Raw genomic sequence first — 17587 nt, 5'->3', positions numbered from 1 at the left:
TTAGGGACCTTTGTTGGCAAAGTGATGCCTTTTCTTTTTAACACACTGTCTGGTTTTAGCATAACTTTCCTTGCAAGGAGCAGGCCTGTTTTAATATTCCGGCTGCAGTCACCTTTAGCGGTGATTACAGTAATGAATTGTTTCTCCCCGCCCACTGCACCCCGAGGGCCTGCACGCTTAGACCTGTGCGCTCCCCCGCCGCGCCGTGTCGTGCCGCCCCGCCCACTGCGCCCGGAGGCCCGGCCCCGACGCCTCGAAGCCCCTCCTCACGCTCCCGCTGTCCCCCCGCGTGTTCGGCTTCGCTCAACGCCCCGCCCCGCGACGACCAGACTCCGCTGAGTCCCCGCCCCCTGGCCGCTCCGCCCTTTCACTGCGCGTGCGCGCAGCGTCCCACAAACCCGGAAGCGGGGCGCGGCCAGTGGAGGTCTCTCGGCTCGGCGTGCGTCTCTTTCTAATCCAACCTGCGGCCTGCAGTCTCCGTTCCTCGGTAGCCCGAGCCTCAGGTTCGCTAGTGACTCTAAATCCCCGCGCCCGTCCCAGCATCCCCAGCAAGTTCAGACGTCTTGGTGAGCGGCAAAGGGGCGCCTCCATTTTGCGTTAAAGTCGCTCTGAAGCCGCTTCGAGCTTTTGGTCCACAGAGACGCTGCGTTTCGCTCCTCTTTCCTGCTTCACACCATTTACTGACCTCACTGACCCCTCTGCCCTTCCTACACCGCATAAAATTCTCTTCGGTGAGGTGGGTGTATTAGCTCCGCCGGCCCCAGCCTCGTCCTCTCGGCCCCTGGCCGCGCCGACCGCCCCGCCCAGCCGGCTCCCAGAGAGGCCGTGTCGTCTCCCAGGTCCTGGGATTCTGGAGAGCCCGCCCCGCTGCTGAGACCCCTTCCCTCCCAGCCCCTCTCACCTCAAGTCTCCTCAGGTGGGTCCTTCTGCCCCGCAGGCCTTGCCTTCATAGTGACGTTGCCCTGAGCCGAGTCGGGGGAGGTGACCTGCGCCAGCCACGTGACACCCGAGGTTCTTCCGTCCCAGATTCCACCCTTGCAGTTTGGCGCTTGCGGGAGGCGGGCTTCTTATTCAGTCGCCATTCCTGCAAATAGGAGGCCAGGGGTTCAGAAGCAGCAGAGACAGCGACTCCTAGAGAAATATTTAATTGAGAAAAGCATGAGGGAGAGGCGATGGCAATGAAGAGGACTGGTGAGGAACTTGTGAAGAGACAACAGTATGAAAAAGAATCGGCCTTGAAGGTAGCGGTTAGGGGAAAAGTTTAGAGAAGAGCAGAATTTCCTTAGAGTTAAAGGTGAGTAAGATACGAAGGTGTTGTTCAGTCCGAGTCTTTGCGACCCCCGTATCTTTCAGAGTTTGCTCAGATTCGTATCTGTTGAGTCCAGGGATGCTATCTAACCATCTCGTTCTCTGCCGCCCCCTTCTATAACCTTCAAGGGAGAGGGGCTGTAAATCAGGGGTCCCAAAGGGTGACAGTGGAGAGGCAGTTCACACAGAGCGCCCGCAAAGGGGACACAAGAGTTGGGGCCTTGGCTAACAGAGTAATATCCTGCTGGGAGAGAAAGGGGACTCCTAGTGATTCGAGGAGCTGAGAAAGGAAGCTGAGAGGAAGCATAGCTACTTGGGGGTGCCAGAGGGTTGGGAGGAAGGAAGGGCAGAGATGGAGCAAGAAAGGCATAAATACGGAGATTGAGGATCACCAGGGAGGTTGGAGAGAAAGTAGCTTGACGGGAACAGATGGCAGAGAGAGGCGGGATGAGAGTCAGGGAAGAAGTAGAGAGGAGGACAGGCACAGCAGGAGAGCAGAGGGGAAGAGGAAGGGAGACGGAGAAGGAGGTAGGGAAACAGATAAACGAAATGAAGTGGAAACAACCAGTGTGCAGGTGGGGGAGGGGACTAGATCCAGAAGAGTGCTGAATCGATTGGATAAGGATTTTTAAGTCGTGATACACTGATTTTTGCGTTTAAAACCTACCAAGTTTAAAACTTTCCTTTTGAAATTATACAGATGAAAATGAGAATTGCAAAACTTCTGTCTGTAAGGCTTGTGCATTTTGTAATTATCTGTATTAAAAGATAACATCCAAAGCCTATAGGGATGGAGGCTGCGGCAGTGGCTTATCTCTCAGAGGTGGGTCAGCCCCTTCCCTTTTCCTGGTGTGGAGTAGAGGTTATGGGAGAGAAGTGGAGCAAGAACTGACTCTCTTACTACATGAAGCCCTTTCCAGGCACATTAAAAATATTCTTTGTGATGGTTTAACTTTTTGCTTTCTCCTTTCTTTATATTTCATTTTTTGTATCTTGGGATAAAGACTAGTTCACTGAACACCTACCTTCAGGTAAACAATTATTCACTTGTGAAATAAGATTTGGTAGCCTCCTGTAATTAATTCATGTCACCTTTCTAAATATGCTATATTCTCATTTTTTTTTTTTTTACTTTGCGGCAGAATTCTTCAGTGAAAGAATTTTTAATAAGCTGATTAATGGTAGGTTTGTTTCACTTTTATTAGAGGCCCATTTGCTGTTTCCTGTTTATGTTATATATTGGAAACCTTTTTTGGTAACTGATAAATAGTTAGACACCATTTTGATGAATACTTCGTATGGATGTCAGTGATCTTTTATATTAAGAGTCACAACATAATTTAAGCAGTTAGTCTGATACTCCATTTTCCTCTCTTTAATGTGATTTCATAACTAGTGAGCTGAGTTGATCTGGTGATGCTTCCCTCAGGTCCAGAAGTTGAGCAATAGTGATTTCTGAAATGATTGGCCAAATTGGGTGTGTGGCAGTTCTTGGAGGGAGAGCCCACTTACTATTAGAAGTTGAAATGGAACCCAGTCTTGCAAAATGAAAAAGGACGACAGTAGGATGGAGGCGGGAACATAGGCTCAGAGTCTGAGAGGCAATCATGAGCCGTCTTCTGTGGATAAAGGTTGATGTGAAGGGAGGCCTCCCACCTCCGGTGGCTTCCCCATGTCCTCAGGGCAGCATCCTGACTCCTCAGGTGGCTCCACAGCCCTTTGTCATCCTCAGGTCGCCGCCAGCCTCTCCAGTCTCATCCTGGGAGCTGACCCCGTTCTCACGGTCAGTCTGTCCTGGTCCATTCACTTAGTCCTTGTTCATAGACACCAAAACCTTCTCTGTCTCGGATCTTAGTTGCTACGTCTACCTTTGGTCATTATATCACTGTTGCCCTTGCTCTTTCTGTTCCTTCAGGTCTAGGCCAGAGAGGTCTCCCCATCTCCTTCTGATATTCTCTTGTCATGTTAACCAGGTTTACTGCTTCTGTATTAATTACCCTCATCAGATATGCCCTTCTCCTTTAATTATTTGAAGTGTTTCCTGTTTTCCTTTCATTGAAGGGTTCACCGTGTTCCTCTTCCTCCCAGGATGCTTGCAGCATCTCACTCTGGGGGTGAGGACTGGGACTGTGGGTTGGGCTGAAGAATCCTCAGGGGTGATGGAGGTTACAGGCTTGGTGATGATGGCTCCCATATTTGTTCTAGACATTTCAACTCTTAATTGATCCTTACCCCATGTGGAGACTTCATTACTCAAAAGCAAAAAGATGTGGGGAGTCCTAATGAGCCCGACAGATCTAGTGTCTTGAGGTGTCCCCATGTTTTAGTCTGCTGTGTCCCTGCTCACTGCAGCCCCCAGGTCTTCTACGCTCTGTCCATCCAGGGACCAGTTGCCATCGTGGACAGCAGCTTTGCCTTCCAGCAGTTCATCTCCCAGAGCAGCGGATGCTGAGTTTACTGTGGTTGTCTTGCATTTAGCTTTGAGCAGGGAGAACAGGAGCCAGTGAGACTGGGGCCTCTCTCTTGTGACTTCTTTATTGAATCCAGTCCACGTATCTCTCAACTACATAACGTCCACAGTTACTGACAGGTTTTCCCAAGATGACCAGGTTCTTTTTCTCCATATTCAGTGCCCAGTGTCCTTGGATTTGCAGCTTGGGCAGATTTCTGTTGTAGTGCGCATGCGTAGTCATCTCTGCTCTTTTTCAACCATGCATGGAGAAGAGGTAGAAAAATGGGAGAAGGTGAAGGGAAGCTTTGTCATGGTCTCCAGGAGGATTGTGAGAGCAAGAGTGGACCTTTTGATGAACCCAGTGAATCGGATGTGTGTGTGTGTGTGTGTGTGTGTGTGTGTGTATGTGTATGTGTGTGTGTGTGTGACAAGCATTGTTGTGGGAGATGTTGGTCAAAAGGTACAGACTTTGAGTTGTGAAATGAGTAAGTCCTGGGGAGGTGTGTGCAGCATGCTGACCGTAGTTAATCCTATTCTGTTACTGCATACTGGGAATTTGTCAGCAGAGTACGTTGTCAGTGTTGTCACCACACACAGAACATGGGAATTTGGAGGTGATGGATGTCTTGGTTAGTGGTTTGTGATAAATACTTCATGGTGTACACATGTGTCACATGGTCACATGGTGTGTGGTATGTATACACATAACCCTTTCATTAGTCGGTTCTCCCCCATCAGACACATTGCTCAGGTTCTCGTGTAGAGCCTCGCCCCAGGAATGTACACAGAGCCACAGATGATTCCGATCTGGATCCTGCATTGAGCACCAGGGCTCTTAGCCTCCCCTTCTGAGACAGAGATCAGGCCCTGGGGGAGGGGAGGGTGCTCTGCTCTGAGTGGGGCTGGACCAGGGCCTGCTCTGTGACCTGAAAGGCATCGTGGGGTCAGCGGAGGTGCCCCTGCTGCTGTGTGCAAGAGGCCTCACCAGGAGGGGAGTGAGATCCGAGGGAAAGTGTGGGAAAGTCCCATGTTGGACTCTGTGCGGGAGTTGACTGTCCTGAGTCCCTCCTGATACAGTGGCCACGGGACTGTCTGTTCCACACAGTGACGGCTTCCCTGTGTGTGTGGTTGGGGCTCAGGAAGGGGGTGTGTTGACTCTAGGCATTAAATAGCGTGTTTTCCACTTTCATGATAGACCTCTGAAGACTCCTGTTGCCTGAGGAAGCCCAGAAGAGGAGGAAGAGGAAAGAACAGGAGTCAGGCATGGCTCTTTCTCAGGTAAGGTCATATTCAGTCTGTCCTTCCTGAAATGCCCTTCTCTGGACTTGCTAATCGTGTCTGACTCGGGAATATCCTGTCTGACTCCTGTGCACACACACTCACCTAGGGCCTTCCCTCAGGGCTTGTCGTCTCCACTTAGATCCCGTCTCCCCATGACACTGTGACCTGGCCCTTGTGAGGAGGCTCCCCTGGACACCGTCCTGGGCAGGGCTTCTCACGCACGGGTTGGAGATGGAGTCTCAGTGCTGTTGGGCAGCAGGGATTGCTGAGGGCCCATCCTGATGCGGTGTCTGCTCTCTGTCAACCAGGATAAGGAAACTGCACGTGGAAGTCAGGTATGAATATGCACAATACTTGTTAAAATCTGGAAAAGGGGGGAATCAGATCTGACTTTTTATAGTACATAAATGCTGGAGAGGGTGTGGAGAAAAGGAAACCCTCCTACGCTGTTGGTGGGAATGCAAACTAGTTCAGCCACTGTGGAGAGCAGTGTGGAGATTCCTTAAAAAACTGGAAATAGAACTGCCATACGACCCAGCAGTCCCACTGCTGGGTATACACACCGAAGAAACCAGAATTGAAAGAGACACGTGTACCCCAGTGTTCATTGCAGCACTATTTACAATAGCCAGGACATGGAAGCAACCTAAATGTCCATCAGCAGACGAATGGATAAGAAAGCTGTGGTACATATACACAATGGAATATTACTCAGCCATTAAAAAGAATACATTTGAGTCAGTTCTAATGAGGTGGATGAAACTGGAGCCTATTATAAAGAGTGAAGTAAGCCAGAAAGAAAAGCACCAATACAGTATACTAACGCATATATATGGAATTTAGAAAGATGGTAACCATAACCCTATATGCGAGACAGCAGAAGAGACGCAGATGTATACAACAGTCTTTTGGACTCTGGAGGAGAAGGCGAGGGTGGGATGATTTGAGAGAATAGCATTGAAACGTATATTATCATATGTGAAACACATCCCCAGTCCAGGTTTGATGCATGAGACAGGGTGCTCAGGGTTGGTGCACTGGGGTGACCCTGAGGGATGGGATGGGGAGAGAGGTGGGAGGGGGGTTCAGGATGGGGAACACATGTACACCCGTGGCTGATTCATGTCAATGTATGGCAAAACCACTACAATATTGTAAAGTAATTAGCCTCCAATTAAAATAAATTAAAAAATAATAATAAAACTAAATGCACATCTCTTGAAAATCTTAGTGTTTGGCAATGGAATGGAAAGTTGAGAAAGAGACTTCAGGTCTAGAGAGTGTTTCATTACATTTTCTCATTTAAACTGTGAAATCAAGTTTACTAATTTTTTTTGTTTTTTTGGCTGCATGGTTAGCTTGGGTGGTCTTAGTTCTGTGAGTAGGGATTGAACCCAAAACTGTGCAGTGGAAGTGTCGGATCTTAACCACTGGACCATCAGGGAATTCCCCAACTTTCCTAATCTTAATTAAATATTTCATTAATGGACTATAATAATAAATTTTTGATTGTGTACTTCACACACATACATAACTACATACCTCAACTTAAGGATAAAATCACATTTTTTAAAATATATTTATTTGTTGTACTGGGTCTTCGTTGCTTCAATGGCTTTCCCTTGTTCCAGCGAGTGGTGGCCACTCTCATTGCAATGGGGGCTTCTCCTTGCATTGGCTTCTCTCATTTTGCAGGACAGGCTCTAGAGTGCCCTGGCTTCAGTAGTTTCACCTCCTGGGCTCTAGAGCTCTGGCTCAGGAATTGAGGCTCAGGGACTTAGTTGCCCCTCAGCATGTGGGATCTTACCAGACCAGGCAACAACCCCTGTCTCTTGCATTGCCCAGTGGATTCTTTACCATTTAGCCACCAGGGAAGCTTTCATATTATTTTTAAACACAGGTATTTTATACACATTAGAATAAATCTTCTGTGTATTATTTTCTGCTTGTATTACTTTTTATTTTTTTGAACTAGTATCCTTTTATTTTTTTTAACTACAGTAAGATAATGTTTAGGACTTCCCTGGTAGTACAGTGGAGAAGAAGGTAGCTGCCAATGTAGGGTGCACAGGTTCCATCCCAGGTCCAGGAAGATGCCTCAGAGCAACTAAGCCCATGTGCCACAACTATTGAGCCTGTGCTCTAGAGCCCGGGAGCCTTAACTCCGGAAGCCCGCACACTCTAGAGCCTGTGCTCCAAAACAAGAGAAGCCACTGCAATGAGAAGCCGGGCACTGCAGCTGCAACTAGAGAAAGCCCACTCACAGCAACGAAGACCCAACATAAGCAAAATAAGCTTTGAAAAAGACATAGAATGCTGACAAACTTACTGATGTACAACTGATTGATTTTTAATGTCCTAAAGATGCTGAAATACACAAGAAAAAGAAAATGGGAGTATCATCCCAGAATGTGTCAAAAGGCAACTCTTTGGAGTAGGAAATGGCCACCCTGGCAGGCTACCATGGGGTCACAAATAGTCTGACACGACTGAGCAACTGAACAACAATGACCTTCACACACAACAGAGTGAGCACTAAAAAACAAATCTAAACCTCTTAACTTTCTTCCTACAGATTCTTAAGTGACTTCCAGTAGCTTCTGGAATAAAGTCCTAAATCCAAAGACCTTGTAGAAAGCAGCCTCTACCTGGCATCACCGCTCTTTGTTCCCTGTGTCCCAGTCAGGCTGGCTGGCTTTCTGTTCACTAAAGATCTTCCTGCCTCAGAGCCGGCATTCAGGCTGTTCTGTCTGCTTGCAACACTCTTCCGTTTCCCACCTTGCCAATCCTAAGTGTTTCCTCCTCACAGAGACCTTGTCTGATTTCTTGATGTACGTCAAGACTTTCCAATAAATCTTCTCTTAGCACCAGGCCTGTTTCAGAGCACATATTGCAATAGTAATGTTAAAATTATGGATGTAATTGGCTGACTGGCTGCTAGATTGTAAGCTCCATCACGTTCACTGCTGTATTTCCAGTTTGAGACACAGAGTTGGTGCTCGATTAAATTTTGATTGCATGAAAGAAAAAAGTAAAGACAGCTCTTCTTGTTTCAGTCAGTTGTGTGTTTACATGTGCATGCATGAGTGCATGGATCTGTAACTCCATGGTTTTATTACAAAACATCATCTCATAAATATGCTTTATGCTTTGTAGCAGTTGCACTTGTATCTTAAGTGTATTCCATGACCTTAATTTTTTTCTACCTCATCACATGATTGATGGAAATCGTAACAAGATTACTGACACTGTGGATTAGCAGGGAAAGGGGGTGACCCTGTACAGTGACCATTTATGCTGCTCCATTGCACTTCAGCTCCCTTGAACTTGTTTCCTGTATTCTCAGGGAACTCTCTGTGGATGGTCTTTTATGTTGTGTTACTTAACTCTTTGATTGCTTAGATTCAGTTGTCTCTCCCAACCACCTGAGCTCAGGTGCTGCTGCCTCATTTCTTAACTATTTAATCTGATTGATTTCTTAGAGTGACAGTTTCCTCCCCAGTAAGGTGGACACAGATCTTTCTCTAACATGCTGTTATGTTGATGACAAGTTCACATGGGTAAAGTCTTCAGAGTGATGCTTAGTGTGTAGGAAGTGCTGAGACACCTCCGTCAGTGTGATGAGGACATCCTCATCACAGTGTGTGTTCTTTTAAAGCTGTTGTGGACTTTGTTGTCTCTGAAGACACCAGTCTTGCTGTAACTCAGCTAGATTAGTGAATGTCACTCAGTGTGTAGAGTGTAACACTTCTGCATAGACAACCCACTGTTGATTGTAATTTGTTTATTTTTCATGTCTTGTCCACACGTATGACAAATTCATGTTGATTGGAGGATATCATCATCTTACGAAAAAACAGGAAATTAAATTAGAGAGCAACAATTTGCGCCAAATAGATTTGCATGGATCTATCAGAATATTACTTCAGCTGAATTGACCTTACCTGTCTCGCTTCTTCTCCTTTTCTGTGAAAATAAGAACCCTCCTCAGGGCCTGTTGGTAAAATGTGTTTTCATTTCAGGCACAGTTGACCTTCAAGGATGTGTTCATAGATTTCACTCTCGAGGAGTGGGAATGCCTGGACCCTGCCCAGAGGACCTTATACAAGGATGTGATGGTGGAGACCCTCAGGAACCTGCTGTCTGTGGGTGAGGATCACTTCCTTCCGAAGTGGTGATATACTTTGGGGTATCTTTGCATTTTCCCTCTGTGTCTTTTGGGAGCCCCTGTTTTTCTTGACTGAGATCAGAGCCTTGTTGACTCAGACATGTAAGGGTTTGTGATTGGCATCGGGAGATCAAACTTGTCTTTTCTTCAGGTGAGCTACCCACTGTGTGATACACAAGGAGGTTTTTCAGAGCTTGAGTATTTATAAAGCTGATTTCAAACTTTTGAAGGATCGAACCCATGCCTCCTGTATTTGCAGGCAGATTCTTTACCATAGAGCCACCAGGATGTTAAGGAAATTAAATAAATAGTCTTGTTGAGGCTTCAAGACAAAGCAGTGCATTCCTCTGACCTTCCTTCTAACCTGCCTGGACACACCCTGACTGTGAGTACGCTGACTGCCTGCTGTGAGTGCAAGGCTTGTGGCACCATAGATAAGTTAGGGGACAAATCTTGAGTTTGTTCAGCCCTTGGAGGGGCTCTGGCCAACCAAGCCCCAGGCTTAGCAGCATCCAAGTTTTATAAGACAAAACTAACAACGTTAACATGAAGCCAGAGCTGCTGTTTGCTCACATATTGATGATAATATCAGTTTATGTCCTGGGATTATAAGCAGGAACCCTGAACTGCAGTCTTTGAAGTCTCAGCCACGGAGTGGACACGCTGCCTGGGACCTTTCCCCCATTGAACCTCTAGATGTGCTGTGTCCTGGGACTTCCCAGCGCTGTTTGAGTCTGGATGTTGGTCGGAAGCCAGTTTGATGATGTATTCTCTGCTGTTTCTGTTTCTCTTTTCTTTTAATAATAGTATATTGAAAGTCAGCTAGATAATTCTCTATCTGTATTATGTATTATTTATTTGTATAGGGATTCCCTGGTTTCTCAGATGGTAAAGAGTCTGTGTGCAATGCGGGAGACCCATATTTGATCCCTGGGTTGGTAAGATCCCTGTAGAAGGAAATGGCAACCCATTCCAGTATTCTTGCCTCGAAAATCTTGTGGCCGGTTGAGCCTGGCAGGCTACAGTCCATTGGGGTCGCTAAGAGTCAGACATGCGTGAACACCTTCACTTTCACTTTTTTCATTTGTATAGAACACGTGGCTTATTTCGTTAGGAAATCCTTTGACCCTGAGACGAAAGTGAAAACTTTTGGCAAAACATTAATTGGTGCTGTGAGCAGGATTTGTAAGACAAAATGCCACTCTGTAAGAAAAAAAGAGATTAAGATTGATGAAGTTTTTATTCCAAGATGGGAAGGTTCATCTTTACTCATTAGCTAATAAATGGGATGTATTCACAGGATTATGTGAGAATTGGGACCTTAAATTCAGTGGGCTGAACCCTTAGAAGTTGCCGAATGTTTGTGAATCTCACCCCTTGAGGAAGGATAAGAATCTGCCATGCTGGATGAGAGTCTGAATCCTCCTCTGTCCTACTGTGAGGTACATAAAGCTAACTTAAAATTGTCTGAAAAGAGAAGTTACAAGTGGAAACAGAATTATACAATTAGTGAGGAGGATTGTCCATATTACAATGTCAAATTATATTTTAGCTGATCAAATCCTCACTTTTTAAGTCGGCTCTCTATTGAGCCGGCCCACAGCTCCAGTAGTGTCCCCCACTGCCCTTTCTCGCTCCGTTCTCTGTCCTGTTGTGGCCTTTCACCCCTCCCAACCCCTCTGTCTCCCTCTCCATGAGCTAGTCCCCTTCTGACTTCCCCTGTCTCTTAGGGGGGAGGATGAGCCCAGCTTCCCCCACTCCTGCCCCCACTCTAGGGAGTTTCTTTACCCCCTCAGAGTCTTCTGATCAAACCAATACCCCCATCTCCCCAGAGCAACAATCCAAGATTTTTATCAGCCCATCTGCCCGTTATCACAGTCAATTTGAGCACTATTTGGTCTGTATTTTAGCCTTGACACTATGACTATAGAAAGGAAAGTAGCCTTTTTGATATAAGATGGCCATGATATTCTTTAGACTCCAGAGAAAACATAACTCCTAGGAGTCTACTGCCTTTATTTGAAAAATTGGACTATTAGTGCTGTTAGGTTGCATAGAATATTGCCTCTTTTATAGGAAAGATCAGAAATTTTTGGCTGCAGCATGCAACAGGCAGTTGGGATCTTAGTTCCCCATTCATGGATGGAATCTGCGCCCCCTACAGTGGAAGCACAGAGTCCTAGCCATTAGAGCACCAAGGAATTTCCCTCACAGATTACTTTTGGGTAAAAAATATATTAACTTCTTGTCATGCTTATTGTGACATGTCCCTTTGTCTACATTACATCATGTATGTTGTTAATTTGCATTTTATTCCTGACATTATTGTCTCTGACTCCGGGTAGTCAATTTTCAAAGCATATTCCTTTCTTGTGATAAGACATTTTAAAAATAATTTATTTTTTATTCCTTTTTGGCTGTGCTGGGTCTTCATTGTGATTCAGGCTTCTCTCTACTTCTGGCAAGCAGGGCCTTCCCTCCGGTTACAGTGCCCAGGCTTCTCACTGCAGTGCCTTCTCTGTTGCAGTGCATGGGCTCTACGTGCCCAGGCTTCAGCAGTTACAGGTGCCGGGCTCTAGGGCGTAGGCTTAGCTGCTCCAAGGCATGTGTGATCTCCCCAGACCAGCACTTGAACCTGTGTGCCCTGCATTGGCGGGTTCATTCTTTACCCCTGAGCCACTGGAGAACCCCAAAGCATGTTCCTTTACATGTATGTTGGGGCCAGTGAACTGGATCAGTTAAGATTACTGTATAGATAGGGAATTGCTGTATTGAATGGCTATTGTGTAAGTACAGAATATTTCATTTACTAATTTTTTAAATTTACAGATGATGGTCTTTCTGTATGTATTATCCAGTGTAACTGGTATGAACTACTTGTTAATGTCATAAAATGGCCTATACGTCAGTATACTGATAGCTTTCTAACAGATGTTTATGAAAGTGTGTTTTGGTTTGATTTTAAATCGTACGAGGGAATCCCCTGGCAGTCCAGTGGCTAGAATTCGGCACGTTTAACTGCTTGGGCCTAGGTTCTCTCCCTGGTTCTGCAGTTAAAATCCTGCAAGGGACGTGGTATGACCAAAAAAAATTGTTTTAAATGAATCTTTTATTTCCTAATGCTGTGTTTGTTGTGCAATTGTAAACTTCCCTTTTGTTCTTTTTTTTGTTCCATCACTAAGTCATGTTTGATACTTTGCAACCCCATGAACTACAGCATGCCAGGCTTCCCCGTGCTTCGCTATTTCCCTGAGTTTGCTCAAACTCATGTCCATTGAGTCAGTGATGCCATCCAACCATCTCATCCTCTGTTGCCCCCTTTCCTTCTGCCCTTGACCTTCCCCAGCATCAGGGTCTTTTCCAGTGAGTCAGCTCTTTGCATCAAGGAGTCTAAGTATTGGAGCTTCAGCTTCAGCATCAGCCCTTCCACTGAATATTCAGGATTGATCTCCTTCAGGGCTGACTGGTTTTATCTCCTTGCAGTCCAAGGGGCTCTCAAGAGCCTTCTCCAGCACCACAGTTCGAAACCATCAATTCTTTGGCACTCAGCCTTCTTTATGGTTCAACTCTCACATCCATACATGCTGACTGGAAAAACCATAGCTTTGACTCTGTGGACATTTGTTGGCAAAAGTGATGTCTCTGCTTTTGAATATGCTCTCTAGGTATGTCATAGCTTTTCTTCCAAGGAGTAAGCATCTTTTAATTTCATGGCTGCAGTCACCACCCATGGTGATTTTCGAGCCCAGGAAAATAAAATCTGGCACTGTTTCCTTTTTTTCCCCATCTATTTGCCATCAAGTGATAGGACCAGATGCCATGGTCTTAGTGTTTTGAATGTTGAGTTTTAAGCCAGCTTTTTTTACTGTCCTTTTTCACCCCATCCAGAGGCTGTTTAATTCCTCTTTGCTCTCTGCCATTAAAGTGGATTCATGTGCATATGTGAGATTGTTGATACTTCTTCTGGCAGTCTTGATTCCAGCTTGTGTTTAATCCAACCGGGGATTTTGCATGATGTACTCTGCATATAAGTTAAATAAGCAGGGTGTCAATATACAGCCTTGACTTACTGCTTTCCCAGTTTTGAACCAGTTAGTTGTTCATGTCTGGTTCTAACTTTTTCTTTTTGTCCTGCATGCAGGTTTCTCAGGAGACAGGTTAAGTTGGGTATTCCCATCTCTTTAAGAAACTGCCCTTTAGTTTTTACATTATTCATTATTTAGTTTCTTTTGGATTATTTACCATTACAATATATTGTCTATTCTTTGCATGCATACTCAGTGTTTCAGAAGTGTCTGACTCTTTGTGACCCCATGGACTGTAGCCTGCTGGGCTTCTCTGTCCATGGAATTTCTTTCAGGCAAGAATACTGGAGTGGGTTGTCATTTCTGTCTCCAGAGGATCATCCAGATCCAGGGATTGAACTCTATGTAGTCTTTTGCATCTCCTGTAGTGGCAGGCGGATTATTTACCACTGAGCCACCTGCGAAGCCCTGTCTGTCCTTTAGCATGTAATTATGTATTAAGTATGTGTATATTGTGTATAATGTATTTTTTTCTCCTCAATTATGAGACAGTAGTATGTTTACTACCAATTAGAGCCAAGTAGAGTGTGCTTTGGGGTCATGGTGTGATAATACCCTTTTCTTTGAGAGCTGACATAGGTTTGAACTATATGAATGTTCTTGTCATTGTGTGTTTGAAACTAGCCTACTGTAAAATTAATTTGAATTACAGATGATCACTTTTTTTTTATTTTTTTAAATTTTGTTTATTTATTTGGCTGTGCTGGGTCTTTGCTGCTGCACGAGGTTTTCTCTGTGTAGAGCGGGTGCTACTCTATAGTTGCGGTGTGTGAGCCTCTCATTGCCTTGTCTTCTCTTATTTTGGAGCACAGGCTCTAGGTTGTGATGGCTTGTGTAGTTGTAGAATATGGACTCAATAGCTGTGGCTCCCAGGCTCCCAAGCATAGGCTTAATAGTTGTAGCTCATGGGCTTAGTTGCTCCACAGCATGTGGGATCTTCCCAGGTCAGGGATTGAATCCATGTTTCCTGCATTGGCAGGCAGATTCTTTACCACTGAGTTACCAGGGAAGCCCGATTACTCTTTCTTTATTAAACACACTATTCCTTCAGTGTTTCTTTTATTTTGAAAATCATCGCCGGGAAGATTCATAATTCTGTTCAGGATGGGTATTACTTTTGGTGTAAGATCATGTGTTCAACATGAAAGAATTTATTTATGAATTATAATTAATAGGATAACTATGGTTCTTTATATCTTGTAGATATGTCCCATACACATATAAGCCAGAGATTACCGACAAAAGCAAACAGTGATAAAGGAGAAGTATTTCACACAGTGATGTTGGGAAGACCTGAAAGCCATGAAATCACCGATTTTTTCCTCAGAGAGATCCAAGAAAATTTACATGAATTTGAGTGTCAGGGGAGAGATGATGAAAGAAATTACAAAGGAATGTCTATAACCCAGAACAAAAATCTCACAAATGAAAGTGATCAGCACAGTAGAATTGCGGCAGGAAATAAGCCTGTTGAAAATAGGCATGGATCAAGCTCTCAAGATGAACTGCAGATACTTCAACCTGAAGGGAAAACATTTGAATGTATTCAAGCTGTGAGGAGTATCAACAGTAGCACCTCAGATTTACCACTTAAGAGAACTCCTGGTTTCTGCACCAGCATTTCTAATATATGTGAGAGTGCTGTTATGCACCCTTCAGTACTGGCACAAGACCAGGAAGCACACAGGGGAACACCTTACAAATGTACTGAGTGTGCCATGACCTTTGTTCGGGACTCAGAACTCACTGGACATCAAAGGATCCATAGAGAGAAACCATATAAATGTGATGTATGTGGAAAGGCCTTTAGTCAAAATGCAAGACTTACAGTTCATTGGAGAATTCATACTGAAGAGAAACCATGTAAATATGATGAATATAGCAAAGCTCTTAGTGCACATTCAGCCTTTACTGACCATCAAGCAGTTCATACAGGAGAGAAACCATATAAATGTAATTTATGTGGTGAAGCCTTCAGTCACATGTCTTATTTTACAGTTCACTGGAGAATTCATACTGGACAGAAACCTTACATATGTAATGCGTGTGGCAAAGCTTTTAGTGCACATTCAGACTTAACTAGACATCAAGCAGTTCATACAGGAGAGAAACCATATAAATGTGACATATGTGGAAAAGCCTTTAGTCAAAATGCAACACTTAAAGTTCATAGGAGGATTCACACTGGAGAGAAACCATATAAATGTGATGTATGTGGCCGGTGCTTTACTCGAAAGGCACACCTTGGGATTCATCGGAGAATTCATACTGGAGAGAAACCGTATAAATGTGATGAGTGCGGAAAAGCTTTTAGTGCACATTCATACTTAAGTAAACATCAAGCACTTCATACAGGAGAGAAACCATATAAATGTAATTTATGTGGCAAAGCCTTCAGTCTCAGGTCTTACTTTACACTCCATTGGAGAGTTCATACTGGAGAGAAACCATATCAGTGTGATATATGTGGCCAGTGCTTTAGTCGAAATTCATACCTTAGGAATCATCGGAGAATTCATACTGGAGAGAAACCTTACAAATGTAGTGAGTGTGGCAAAGCCTTCAGTCAGAGTTCAGGCCTTATAACTCATCAGAGAATTCATACTTTAGATAAACCATATAAATGTGATGAATGTGGCAAAACTTTTAGTGCACATCCAGACTTAACTAAACATCAAGCAGTTCACACAGGAGAGAATCCATATAAATGTAATTTATGTGGCAAAGCCTTCAGGTACAGGGCTTCCTTTGCAGTTCATCACAGAACTCATACTGGAGAGAAACCATACAAATGTGATGAGTGTGGCAAAGCTTATGGTGCACGTTCAACCTTTATTTACCATCAAGCAATACATACGGGAGAGAAGCCATATAAATGTAATTTGTGTGGCACAGCCTTCAGGTACAGGACTGACTTTTCAGTTCATCAAATAATTCATAATGGAGAATAACCTTACAAATGTCCTGAGTGTGGCGAAGTCTTTAGTCAGAGTTTAGTCCTTACAGTCAATCAGAGAGTTCATACAAAAGAGAAACCATGTAAATATGATATGTGCGGTTGGTGCCTTACTCAAATTGCATACCTTGGAATTAATTGGAGAATTAATACTGGAGAAAAATCTCACAAATGTAATGAGTGGCAAAGCCTTTAGTGCATGTTCAGCCTTAACTGACCATTAGGCAGTTCATACAGGAGAGAAACCATAGACATGTAATTTATGTGCAAAGCCTTCAGTCACAGGAATCACTTTTCAGATCTTCTGAGAATCCATACTGTTAGGGGAAGCACACACCCTGGCCAGGCACCGTAGTAACCATTTGCATGAGTTGTTTTAGGACAGGAGGTCCTGTTAAGGAATAGGAAACTAATAAGCCTCCACCAACCAGAAGAGTTCGGCAAAGGTCAAAAGGAGACACCACCTGTCCGACCACCTCCCAGAATCCTCTCTGGCATCCATCTTGGCTGAATAAGGGTGCACCACCAGGAAGGACTCTAGTCAGATGATTGGCTAAAAATAACCCCGACACTAATGCCATCACCATAAAACCCGAGACTGCAAGCTGTGTGACAGTTCTGGGTTCCCTTACCCTGCTGCTCTCCACCTGGGTGCCCTTTCCCAATAAAATCTCTTTGTCAGCACATGTGTCTCCTCGGAGAATTCATTTCCAAGTGTTAGACAAGAGCCCAGTTTCAGCCCCTGGGAGGGGTCCCCCTTCCTGCAACAAATGGCGACTCTGGTGGGGACTCTTCTTCACCGCACTGACATCCTGACCACTCGGGGTATTCAGGGGCCAGCTTGCCTGCCAATGGACCAGACCCAGCGGCCGCAACTGGGACCTTTTTGTCTCTGGTCTCCTGACGCGGACAACTGGCCAGAGTGCCCCGGCCGGTAAGGAACAAGAGACTTTATTGACCTCTCTCCCCCTTTCTCTCTCTTTCCTCTCCTTAACCCTTCCTATCCTCCCCTTTTTCTAGTCCCCCGGTCCTGGACGCAGGAGTCTTGTCGAAGGGCCTCAGCCTGAGCTGAGGATTGGAGACTGATCACCTCCTCTTGGCAGAGAACTCGAATTCTGGTTCTGGTCTGGTCTGATTTCTGGTAGGGCTGAGTTCCAGTCCTCCCTTCTCTGGAGGCCCAGGGTAAAGTCCCATAATGCCTGGGTATCTGCAGGTGGCAGGAGACGTCTGTAAGGCCACCCCTTTTGCCCCCCTCTCCCGCCTCCTCCCTTTTCTTTCAACCTGGCTTCCCTTCCTCCCTTTGAAATCTATGAAGACCTGAGATATTTTCCTTTACT

General features: G+C 45.0%; 1 protein-coding gene and 1 long non-coding RNA gene across 2 annotated transcripts in view; one reads left to right on the top strand and one right to left on the bottom strand.

Annotated features, from left to right (window-relative positions):
- LOC145515183 (uncharacterized) overlaps positions 1-974 on the bottom strand; it is a 36791-nt gene extending 35817 nt beyond the window's left edge. Inside the window, exon 1 of the long non-coding RNA XR_014060725.1 lies at positions 902-974. This is a non-coding gene — a long non-coding RNA (uncharacterized LOC145515183). The remainder of the gene's footprint in view (positions 1-901) is intronic.
- On the top strand, positions 412-16389 carry LOC145515109 (uncharacterized). The gene is given in 7 exon segments (XM_081514729.1): positions 412-916; positions 4956-5038; positions 5161-5376; positions 9064-9190; positions 14498-15109; positions 15194-16242; positions 16244-16389. Coding segments are annotated over 5 exon segments (1890 nt in total). The 5' UTR covers positions 412-916; positions 4956-5038; positions 5161-5322; the 3' UTR covers positions 16292-16389.
- The last annotated feature ends 1198 nt before the right edge of the window (positions 16390-17587 follow it).

Source organism: Giraffa tippelskirchi, chromosome 7, assembly GCF_054371585.1.
Source record: "Giraffa tippelskirchi isolate mGirTip1 chromosome 7, T2T-mGirTip1v1.2.pri, whole genome shotgun sequence".
NCBI lineage: Eukaryota > Metazoa > Chordata > Mammalia > Artiodactyla > Giraffidae > Giraffa > Giraffa tippelskirchi.
Note: the sequence above shows the minus strand (reverse complement) of the source record. Positions and strands in the feature narration are given on the sequence as shown.